This window comes from Mirounga leonina, unplaced genomic scaffold (assembly GCF_011800145.1).
Source record: "Mirounga leonina isolate KUSES-001 unplaced genomic scaffold, KU_Mleo_1.0 Mir_200, whole genome shotgun sequence".
Classification (NCBI taxonomy): domain Eukaryota; kingdom Metazoa; phylum Chordata; class Mammalia; order Carnivora; family Phocidae; genus Mirounga; species Mirounga leonina.
In genome coordinates, this window is record NW_023270503.1 from 26,713,827 (window position 1) to 26,726,221 (window position 12,395).

Below are 12,395 nucleotides of genomic sequence, written 5' to 3' on the forward strand. Positions count from 1 at the left end.
CCTTCCCCATAGTTCTCACAGACTCCAATGTTGCCGGGAATGTTGCAGGTCCCTGGCAAGGGGCAAGCGGTGCGGCAGCTGTGGGGCATACAGAGGCTGGGTTTGCCCAGAGGGGTTGCCCCCACACGCACTCGGTTGGCGTGTGCCAGGGTGGCCGACAGGCACAGGGAGGCAGCCCTGGCCTCTGCCCCAGGCTGGCCCACAATGTCAATGGAGGGGCCACAGACATTTGTTGCTGCAGACATCCTGGTGCTGCCTGGACACTGGGATGAGCTGATGTAGCAGGAAGTCATGGTGTTAGGCTGAGGTTGCACAGAAGGTTCAGATCAGCTGGGAAGACCAAGCCACTGAGTCTGACAACCTCCCTCCCTCCTGGGCCTTTTATACCCCATCCCAGGTGGGTGTTGGCTCCATGCCTTGACCTCAGTGCCTTGATTCTCTCCCTATTGTTGTACTGTCATCCTGTTACTCAGCTGTTGAGTTTACCATTAAGAGTTCCCCACCTCATTAAAAGAATGTTGATGAATTTGAGGTACCTCCTGGCTCTTTGATATCAGGTTGTCTGTTGATGGAAAGTCAGAAGCTTTTTATTGTTTTTCAAAGAACAAAATCCTTTTGGCCATCAGAGGTTTATTCCCTGACTAGAGTTGGCCTCCCTGTTGATGTGCCCACAGTGAAGGTATGACTATTCCTGTTGGTCACTGGAGTGGCAAGAGAGATAAATCCCTATGACCACAGTGGTGCTCACCTGGGCTAAGATTAACCCAGCCTTTCCTAATTAGGAAAGAGACTGCTTCTTTGCTGGTAGATGTTATGGCTTTTGATTACCAAAAATTTCACATTTCTTCTTTCTTCAGTTGTGTGTCTCTCAAACTCAGTTTGAGGGACAATAAAACTTTAATTAAGTCCATTCATTCAACATGCATCTCCTGGTACATTCTATGTGCCAGGCCCTATGCCACACACCTGCCGTACAGTTATTTAAGCCTGGCATAGTTCCTGTCCATCAGGAAGCAACTCAAACTTGGGTAGCCATGGATGTTTTAAATAGGTTGTCTAAGAAGCTCATCAGTATGAGGATGACCCTGAACCTTGCCTGATCTGAACCAGGAAAGGTGAGTTCAATAAGCCAGAAACAAATAAAAATGAACAATAATCTTTTTTTAATCCCAAATAAGAACTTGGCCCTGAAACCCAATGGACACTGAGTTATCAAAGTCAGTATGGGGGAGTTTTTCCTGCCTTACTTCCTTGATTCTAAAGTTCTTCATTCAGCACTTAGTATATGTGTTAGGAGATTGATCAAAAATATTGTTTAATCCTTCCTACCATTCTGTAAAGTGGATATTCTTATCTTAACTTTACAAAAGAAATAAATAAGGCATTCAGGACCAGAGATGTGAAGTTATTTTTCTAAGATCTACCCCATTATGAAGTGGCAAAGCCTGTTCTTACTATCAGTTTCTTTTGACTCCAGAGCCCATTCTTGTTCTCTTCACCTTGACCACCCCCACATCCCTCATCCCACCCACCCCAGTAGGAGAACAACTGTGTCATTGCCAGAACTAAGAAAGATTATAAGGTCTATAAACTGGTAAGAAGTTAAAATTAAGAGATAAAATAAGAATCTGACATTTTATATTACTCTTTGTATCTCAGAAAATACAAATGTTGGGGTACCAAAGAAATAGGGCAGGGTTTCTCCAAGGACCATGCAGAAAGATGCCCAGAAGAAAGTTCCATTTCCAAATTATTATACTACATCCCACACCCCACAAGCTCTTGGTACTGGAGGACCAAGACAGCTGACTGTTAAGGTCCCAAAAGTTTTCTCTCAAAATTTAGGGCAGGAAATAGATTGTCCCCTAGGACTGAGAACGCCTAATGTGGAGTAAGAACCACCCCCCAAAGTAGTTACAACTATATCTTTGTGAAAATGAATATTTTCCAGTCCTCTGAGCAATGAGCAAAAGCTGAACAGATATCTCTATAAGGACCAGATATGCATCTGTGAAACATAAGCTATTGGAGTTCTATCAGGAAGAAATACAGAATTTGAGACTTTTGTCCAGATTGGGTTTCCCAGGAAAGGTAACTAGTGGTCAGCTCTGTCCTAAGGGTTACTCAGAGCTCATCAATGAATAGCTCTTTATAGACATCATAATTGGAAGACATCACCAGGTAAGGCGAACTCATCCTTCAGAGGCCTCTGGGTGCAATCTGCATAGCTTACATCTTCAAACACCCCTTTGTTGCTCTCCTCTGCCTCATCACATAGCAACAAGCTTCTCTATAAACCAGAGAACTAGCTTATAAAGTCATTTTTTTTTTACTCACTAAATAGAATCTATCTTTCGGCCTTATTCTCTGGCAGGATTCGTTCCATTAGTTAAAACTCATGATTTCTTCCATCTCAAAATACACAACACTTGTTACTCCATAATGTCAATGCTGCAGGTTTCTATGTCCGGGTGACGCTCCTCTCTACTGAAGCTTCCTCACGGTCCTGGCATGGGCTTCTACTGAGTATGCTGTTTTGCATAATGACACTGATGTTGCATGTCTCTTTGTAAAGTTGTTTGGTTCCACTGATTTGCATTTTTCTCAAAGAACGTCAGTGTGGGGTGAGGATCCCTGCCCTCATATCTAAGACCGCCTTTCTTCCTGACCCTTTGAAAAGAGTCCCTATGGCCCTTGATGACCAAATATGAGCCAGATTCAGTGACAAGAAGTGGTGAAGACAGAGTGTGAGAGACAGGAGCTTTAACCCTACTTCACTCACCTGTGTGCACAAAGTTCTCTCACTGATTCTGACTTTAGAAATACCAGTCTCTAGAGGCAGGAAGCCTACTGCAGATGGAAAGCCCAAGCTGTGGTCTTGAGATGCTATTTTCAAACACGGTGTTGTTACAGATGAATGCATCTCAACCAGTGGGAGGGAAAGGTATGGACTTGAAGACTAGCACCCAGAAATTGTGCCTAGCCCAAGCCTACCTTTCTATGGCATGGCTCCTGCTGCAGGAAGATGCATGGAGCATCCAAGGGTTCATGCCCTGAATAGGAGCATTACCCATCATAGAATGCAGTGGATGCAAAGATTGAAGACAGCTCCTGTGTGTGAAGCCTCATACTATCATGTCTCTTCAGTGTTAGGAAATGGTGCCAGAGAAAATTGTAGGTCAAGAAAATCATGAAGACTCTTTTGAGAGAAGAGTAATAAATAATAATATAAGTAATAAATAATCAATTTATTATTCTACGTATGCAACTCTTGAGGCTTTGACAAATGGAAAAGGCACACTTTTATTCAAATTAGGTAGCATTTACCATCAGATTTCTTAGATGCAGTCCTATAATCCACAAAGTTTATTCACTTATCAATGTTGTTTCCTCCTACCATTGGGAATGCAGCTATAAAAGACAGAGTCCCTGACTTAAAGTGGGGGAGACATTTGTGACAAGGCACCACAGTGGTGTATGGAGGTGGGGCCACACTCACTCTGAGGTCTGCAGATATGTCACCATCTTTTTTCCCATTACCCTATTGAAGGCCCAAGTGCAGAATCTACTTCTCCTTCATAACTATTCTGTAACCAAGCAATTCTCCGTGACACCAGCTGGTTGTCCTATAATTCAATTTAATTCTGATGTTATCTACATAGATTTAGCATCAGATCTCACAAAGTAAGGACTCAGTCCCACAAGACTGCCCCTACCTCAGACACCAATCACAAGTCCCAGGTTGTCACTTGTACTTCTGAATGACCGGCTATAAATCAGGGTTCCCATGACCCCTTCCTTGGGTTTGATAATTTACTAGAATGGCTCACAGAACTCAGGGAAACATGTATGTTTATCAGTTTATTATAAAGGACACAGGTGAATAGCCTAAAGAGACACATAGGGCAAGATATGTGGGAAGGGGTGCAGAAATTTCAGACCCTCTCTGAACAAGCCATACTCCCCACACCTCCACATGTTCACCATCCCAAAAGCTCTGTGAATCCTGTACTTTGGGGATTTTTATGGAGGCATTATCATGTAGGCATGATCGATCACTGAGGTGGAAAATGCCAAGATTCTAATCATAGCTTAGTCTTTGTGGTGACCAGCCCCCATCCAGAACCCCACGCAGAGTGGCTTCATTAGAACAAAAAACATTCTTGGGGCGCCTGGGTGGCTCAGTCGTTCAGCGTCTGCCTTCGGCTCAGGTCATGATCCCAGGATCCTGGGATGGAGTCCCACATCGGGCTCCCTGCTCGGCGGGAAGCCTGCTTCTCCCTCCCCCACTCCCCCTGCTTATGTTCCCTCTCTCACTGTGTCTCTCTCTGTCAAATAAATAAATAAAATCTTTAAAAAAAAAAAAAAGCTGGCATTAAAAAAAAAAAAAAAAAGAACAAAAAACATTCTTATCACCCACGAAATCCCAAGGGATTTAGGAGCTCTGTGCCAGGAATCAAAAAGAACAAAAGATGCTCCTAGTATTCTTTTTTTTTTTTTAAGATTTTATTTATTTATTTGACAGAGACACAGCTAGAGAGGGAACACAGCAGGGGGAGTGGGAGAGGGAGAAGCAGGCTTCCCGCCGAGCAGAGAGCCCGATGTGGGGCTCGATCCCAGGACTCCAGGATCATGACCTGAGCCGAAGGCAGACGCTTAACGACTGAGCCACCCAGGCGCCCCAGCTCCTAGTATTCTTATCACTTAGGAAATTACAAGAGTTTTAGGAGTTCTGTGCCAGGAAGTGGGGGCAAGAGACCAATATACATATTTTTTTATAATTTTCACAGCAATGGGAATAGAAAATACCCAAACCTCAATTTCTGAGCTGCCTGACCTCAATGAAGTTACATAACCTTTAAATGCACCTGTTTCCTCCTATGAACACTTAAAGTGATAGTTATACCCAGGGCTACTGGTAAGAGTAAAGGATACCAGGTAGATAGAACTCCTAACATAATGCCTAGCACAGAGTAAGCACTTAAAAAATGTCCTTTCCCTTCTCTTTCAGGGTCTCCAGCCATCACCATCACCCCCTTTAAAAAGCCTAGTGTTTTCAGAAAAATAAAAGTCAGAACGTCTTATAAATACATGAATATATGCTAGCTTTTTGATGCAGTCCCACTTGTTTTTTATTTTGTTACTTGTGCTTTGTGTGTCATATCCAAGAGATCATGACCAAGACCTATTTTTTCCCATGTTTTCTTCTAGGAGTTTTATAGGCCGGGTCTTACACTTAAGTCTTTAATACATTTTGGGTTAATTTTGGTGAGTGGTGTAAGATAGGGGTGAATGGCCATGTTTTCCCAGACCATCTATTGAAGAGACTATCTTGTCTCCACTGAGTATTCTTGGCTCCCTTGTCAAATGTTAATTGGATGTATAAACATGGGCTTAGTTCTGGGCTCTTGATTCTGTTACATTGGTCTATGTGTCTATGTTTATGCCAGTACCATGCTGTTTTTATGTCTACAGTGTTATAATATAGCTTGAAATCAGGGAATGTAATGCCTCCTGCTTTGTTCTTCTTCAGACATCAGTGTTTTTTAAAGCTCCCCAAGTGGTTCCAGTGTGCAGTCAAGGCTAAGAAGCAGTGACTTAGAAGAACGAGGAAAGAGAGAATGGGAAAACCATTGTGGTATTGTGAAAACCAGCACTTTGGAGTCACACTTGTGTGGTTCTGGCTCGACTAAGGTTTTTAAGCCACAGAGATTTCATTTTTCTCCTGTGGAAAGTGAAGGTTATAAAATCTGCCCTGGGAGTTACTCAGGAAGATTCACACACCCCAGAAAGCAGAGTCCAGTTGCTAACAAAACTACATCTAATAAAGCAGGACGCGGCCATAAGACCTTATCTGCAATTCTGAGATCCAAAACATTCTGAAAAGCCAAGTTCTCTCTTCACTCGTTTGTCTTTGTCTAGTGTTTATTTATCCCACTTAGGAGAACTATCCATATACTTCATGGCAGAATGAGTAAGGAGTTTGTTCAGCAGGTTTTCCCCCACAGCCATCAGAGGTCTGGGAGAAAGAGCCCCCAGCCACTGGGGCTCTGTGAGGAATCCTCTCTCTTGTGCTCTTCGCGTACCTTTCCAGTGAATTCCAGGATTAAAATGCTGAGTCTGGTGTGTGATTGAAGTCTGTGAAGGTAAAGCCACAGCCCTGTGCTATGTGGGTACCTGTCCGACATGTCCATCACCTGCAGAGGAGGGGCATTCACAGAAAGGAAAGAAGCACTTCAAGGGCTCAGCTCCTCCTTGGCCTAGCATCTGGGAAGGAGCTGGACATGGTGTCCAGAACACAGAGGGAAACCCGAGCTAGAAGGAGAGGGTCTCAGACAAGAGCACTTTCTTCACAAAACCGTGAGATTAGGTCAGGTCTGTATGTCCCACAAGTAGGCTGTGAGCCAGGTCATCTAAACTCATGACCCATAGATCCTTTTTGCTGTCATCAACATGGAGCTGAATCCCCTTTCGACCACCCAGTGACAGGGAACCTGGAGTCCTTTATTCCCTATTGACCAGTATCAGAGTGAGAGAAGGCTCCCAAGTCCTGGCTGTGGTACTTAGTGACAGGCCCTAAGGGCAGGTGACCCGGAAGGCAGGACCAAATTATTTGGCCCCTTCTCCACAGCTGGAGAGCCTCCTTCTAGGGCTGACAAAGCAGGATTAGGGATTTGTTCTCATTTAAGGAGGGGGTGTTTCTAGACAGTCCCTGCTCCCAGCACTGCCCCTTACTAGCTGGGTGGCCCAAAGCAAGTCAGCCAGTTCTTCTGGTCCTCTGTTCCCCACTGAAAATGCAAGCTCTAGAATAGACCATGGGCTTGAACTCTTGATCACAACCCAAGTAAGAATTACGCTGCACATTTTGCAACCCAACACACACATACATATTATTTTCTATTCTGTTCTCTCTCTCGCTCTCTCAGGCTGATCAAAATCCACTAAAATGACTTCACAGACCATCAATGGGTCACAGCCATTGTTTAAAATAACCGCACCTATGACCACTGTAACTCAGTGAAATAACCTGACAACAGTAGACACACTCAATAGACAACTTCACTTATTAATTTATTCATTTAATTTATTGGCCAGGATCCAGAAATGAGATGCAGCTCCCCAAGTGCTACAGAAGGAAAATGGCCCCACTAAGAAAACTTGGAAGTCAAAACACATGTGGACGTCATGAGAAGCTGCAGAGCCCCAGGGGCGCCCCACCTCAGAGATGAGCCATTCGTAAGTGGGCGTCAGCCACAGGTGAGTCTCTGACTTCCTGCGTCCCTCTCATCTGCAGCAATGGGAGGATCCCCACTGCCCCATGTACAGGATCTGCTGCTACCCTGGCAGCCTCTGATGGGCACAAGGGGTGGGCTCAAGGAGGAGGTGCTACGTGGGGCTTGTGGGGTACAGGTCACAGGATGCCCTTGTGTGTTGCCTGAGGGAGTGGTGTGTGGATTGAAGACATTCTGCCACCCAGATATGCAGCGCCCGAGCCCCAGAAAGACCAAGCAGTAGAACACAGGGGTGCAAAGGGGTTGGAACTAAAGAAAAATTAGAGTGACTTCAACCCCTTCCTGCTTCAGCCAGAGACAAGAGGGGCTGTGAGCTCCTCAGGGGTGCAGAGCACATCAGCCACAGAGTCCAGACTGTGGCCCAGGACTCCTGACTCCAGCACATTCTCTTTCCTCTACACCAAACATTTCCTATTAAAAGGCCAAATGGTGAATATTTCAGGCTTTGCAGGCCATGCAGGCTGTTTGCACTACAACTGCTCAACTCCACATTGTGCCACAGGGCAGACTTAGATGGTATGGAAGCAAAGGGGTGGGGTCGTGTTCCAGTAAAACGTTAATGACCAAAACAGGCAATAGCTGGATGTGACCTGTGAGCTGTCGCTTGCCAACCCTGCTCTACGCAGCACAATGAATGAGGCCTAAAAATTGGATCCCTCAGAGCATGTGGGGAGCATGTTGGCCCGCCCTGGAGCCAGAGGGCTGGGGCAGGGGAAGGGCCTCACATGGGTGGACACTGGACCTTGGACACCGGACCCTCTACTGCACGGAAGTATTTAGATGGAGACCGGAAGTCCATCCAGATGCTCTTGAACCTCAGAGCAAAGCAAAGGGGCCTAGACAGTGGTGGCTGGTGTGGTGGTGTTGCTGGTGCTTCTACCCCTGTTCTTTCTGAAATTTGTGTGTGAAATGGCGCTGAAAAATGACTCAGCTTCCATAGACAGGGGCACCTGTTGCCAACGCAGATTTTCTTTAACCAACATTAATTGAGCCCTTAGGGTATGCCAGACATCATGGTGGACGGCTGAGATGCATTCTGTCCCACTGACTCTGTGAAGGAGGTAGAACTACCCGCCTTTCCACGGGCAGAAGGAGACTGCGATGCACGGAGGTTAGGAGACCCGCCACAATCACACTGCTAGTGACGGTGGGATTGGGATCCCAGCGCAGGTTTTGTGAAGCCAAAGTCGCTGCTGTGGTTTCCCTTGTGGCAAGACGCTCGTTGGTGTATTTGGTTACTTAATTAGGGCTTAGAGAGAGGACTTTTTGGAAACGAATTTACCTTGACCAATTGCTCAAGAAGATTGAATTCCAGACTACCTTAGGAAATTTCTATTTAGCCAAATTGAGATCATTGCGTGCTTGTGCTGAAATCTACGAAACACACAAAGAATTGTTTTGTTCTTATTCATGATCTTCCCAGTTTTCACCCAGCATCTCCTTTCCTGATCATATTGCAGAAGTTTTTCCAATATCATAGGGAAGGTCCCATTCAGTGTCATTCAGTCCACAAACTATCTTGGTTATTCTCCCAGTCAATGTGTCTGACCACTGGGCTTTACTTTTCTGGAAGCTTCCCTGAAGCCAGTTCTGCCCTGGTTGGCCCTCACTCCGACCCCGTGAAGGGGGCCTTGCTCTAGGGCAGTGAGAGGCAGGCCTAACGCTGTGCACCAGTCTCCTTAATGGCCTCAGGGGAAGTCACATCTTTGAAACATACGTCCTTACTTTTCCAGTCCCCACTCAGGGAAGATCCTGCTACCTGTGGGAGTTCCTCTCAAACATCAAAATACGCCAACGGTTTTATTACTTTACTGTGTGGTCCTGCCTAAGTTTTCCTATAAACTGGAGTTAATTAAATCCAAATACTTTGATATGAGGACAGAGTTCCTCTGAGAATCCGCATATGTGTGGCACTGGGTCCACTTTCCAGGAGGTCCTGGTGCTGGTGGGCATAAATATTTCCCAAAGTCTACACCCATGGCTTTTTCATCCAACAGAAAAGAGAGATGGGCTAGGCAGGAGGATAACTCGAAACCTCTCTCGCTTGGAAGCACCATCCGAACACAGAAGATGGTGGCCATCCATGTCCAGCAGAGGGGGCAGCACTCCGAGCTTGGTATCATATAAAAAGATTTAACAGGCATTTCGGTGGTCAGACAGGTCTTGGCAAGTCAGATGACACACAAGGGTGGAAAGAGGGACCCGGTTGGATTGGACAGTATGCTCTGAGGGAAAAGGAGCCTGCAGAAGTCCCCAAAGGACCCAGGGGCCTGAACTCCTGACCTGCAACCCCTGTCTGATTGCTACAGCTCTGGCCACAGCCTGGGGCCTGTGCTCTTACTGAGCCACATGCTCCAAGGATAAGGAGATTCTGAGTTTGGTGGTTTCCAGTTATTTTTTTTAAAGGGGAAATATAGTCCCAGGATGGAGTTCCAGCATCTCAGAGAAAATGCCTCTGTTCTTAAGGACATGGAAGGAGGAGAAAGGAAAAATATTTATTTGCCTGAAATAAAAATAAACCTTGGTGCTTGGAAAAAACATAAAGGGCTCAGAGAGACCCCCTAGACTTCGATTCCCACCTGTTGGTTGTATGTCTATGAGCACATCTTTCCAGCTCTCTGGGCCTTAGAGTCCCCATCTGTAAATGGAAGAGGCTGGGCCAGATCATCTGGAAGACTCCTTATGATTCTGACAGTTTAGGACAGTGCTGGCAAATAGAACTTTCTGGAATAATGGAAATATTCTACATCTGCACTCTATAGTATGGTACCCTTAGCCTCATGTAGGTAATTGAGCACTTGAAATGTGGGTTGTACAATTGAGGAACTGAATTTTCCATTTTATTTAATTAAAAATTCAATAGCCACCTATAGTTTGTGGCTACCATATTGGACAGAACAGTCCTAGGATTTTAGAACCCAAGATCTGGTTCTGTTCAGTCTACTGTGTTTATCAAGCTAAGCACATTCTAGGCAAATTTACACAGGGCTTGAAATCAAGAAGGACCGCTGGTTGGTACTCAGTTATGAGAATATCCAGTTGGCCAGAAGCTCTTCTCCCTTGGCATCCCAGCTCACTGAAATTTTACCCTCACCTCCACACTCAGGAACCATAGCTGGCTAAGCAGTGTGTTTGTGTCTCCTGTCAGGCTCACGACCCTGCCTGCCAGGCCTGCGTGCAGCATCATGTCCCGAGAGCCCCAGGCAGCTGCAGGAGCCAATCCGTCTCTCATCATTTCTTGGCAAGTCCAGAGGGCAGATCTTTAATAGAAACATCACCTCAGCTCATTAAGGAAGGACAGTGTGTTTGGAAGTTGAGGTTCAGAAAGGTGTGCGAGATTCCCATTTCTGGCACTCTCCTCTTCATCTGCCGTGGCCAGCCTTGCCAAGTCGGGTCCTTTACTGAGCCTCTCACACTGACCTTCCCACTGTCACAACCTGAGTTGAGGTCTCCTTAGCTTCTTCCACACACTCCTATCAGCTTTCCCCCTGCCCCTCAGCCATCCTTTTGACACTCCTTGGTGAAACATTCTAAAATATCACTCCGGCCATGCCATCCTGGGGCTCAAAACCCGCAGCAGCCCTCCTGCTGCCTTCAGGATGGAGTCCAGGCTCTTTGTGGGGTACCCGACCACCCACCATGGTCTGATACCTTCCTACCACATGAGCTTTATTCCAGCCAGGCTTCCACAGGGATTCCTGCTGCTCTAGCCACTCAAGGCCTCTTGAGCAGGACCTCTGCTTCCATGCAGGCTCCATGCACGTCTACCTCTCATTTGCTCTGTAGACATTCAGGCCCCTCTCAAATGCCACCAGCTGCGTGAGGCCCTTCCTGCTCTCCCCACGCTAGTACTTTCTCCCAGTCTTTGCTAGTGTGTGCTCTTTCTAGGTAGGAATGTGACCGTCTAGCAGAGTGGTTCGAATAGATGCTTCAGTGGAAGCAAATGGACCTGGGTTCAAATCTTTGTCCTTGCATGTAACTTTGGGCAACTGGCTAACCCATCCTCCACTCCTCAGTGTCTCTTTTCTAAAATGGACACGATGTCTCCCTTACACGGTGGTTGTGCAAGGTGCTCTAGGCTGGTTTATATAATATGCTCAGCACAGTACCAGGTGCATCGTAAGTGCTCAGTAAGTGGTAGTCATGGTTATTATTATCATCATCATCATCATCATCATCATCTGGCCCTTATTGAGGAAGAGTGGTGTCTTACACACACTGGCCTCAGCCCCCTCTCCAATCCTCGGCATCTGGACAGCTGGGATCCCTTGCATTTTTTTGTAGCCCCTGCACCCAGCTGTAGTTTGCAAATATGAGGACTCAGAATTATGAATTGCTTGAATCTCCCTGGGGCCTAACAGCCTATACTGAGTCCTGGGTCTATTTCTTACTAGTTGTGTGACCTTGGGCAAGTTTCTTAACCTCTCTGGGTCTCAGCTTCCTCATTTACAAAGAGAAAATAATGGTATCTTTGTCGCAGATTGTTGCAAGGTGTAAATGGGGCATTAACAAAATGTCTGGAGGACTACCCAGGGCTTAGCCAGCCCCTAATGCCAAATCTGCACGTAGGAGGCCATTAGTGAAGGTTATTTGAATGAATGAATGAATGATCCCATTGTACCAGTTGTAATGAGGTGGAGGGGTGGGATTATAACAGTATTATTCTCAATTACAGTAGTTTGGCCTAGGTTTCTGGCATAATTATCTCCCTCTTCTCTTTATTCTTTTATTACTTGGCTCTGGACCAATTACCTGGCTTTAACTAGTTTATGGCATGTAGGACTTTCTAGCGAGTGCCTCCCAAGCCTCTGTGGAAACAGACGGGGCATAAAAATAAATATAGAATTTGGGCACATTCTTCTTGAGCCCAACTGAGTAGAACTGGCTGGTGGATACAGCAACAAAGCGACAAACAGAGAAAGATATGCTTGCAGGGCCACTGGATGGGGCTTTATTTTCCAGTTAAAAGAATATGTTCTTGAGGCAGAAGAGACAACCAGAAACATCAGCAAAGAGAGTAATGGGCAGGTGGAAGTGAGAAGCAGCTTCTAAGAAGTGGGGGCTAGGGCACCCCCTGCAGATCAGAGCATGTTGCACGCAGCC

At 46.0% G+C, this 12,395-nt stretch overlaps 1 protein-coding gene across 1 annotated transcript in view; it reads right to left on the reverse strand.

The window, feature by feature from the left end:
• Positions 1–293, reverse strand: part of LOC118025152 (keratin, type I cuticular Ha8-like) — a 4,159-nt gene extending 3,866 nt beyond the window's left edge. The window contains exon 1 of the mRNA XM_035027477.1: positions 1–293. This exon is cut by the window's left edge and continues 256 nt beyond it. Within this exon, the coding sequence (XP_034883368.1) occupies positions 1–293 (293 nt within the window).
• Positions 294–12,395: the final 12,102 nt, after the last annotated feature.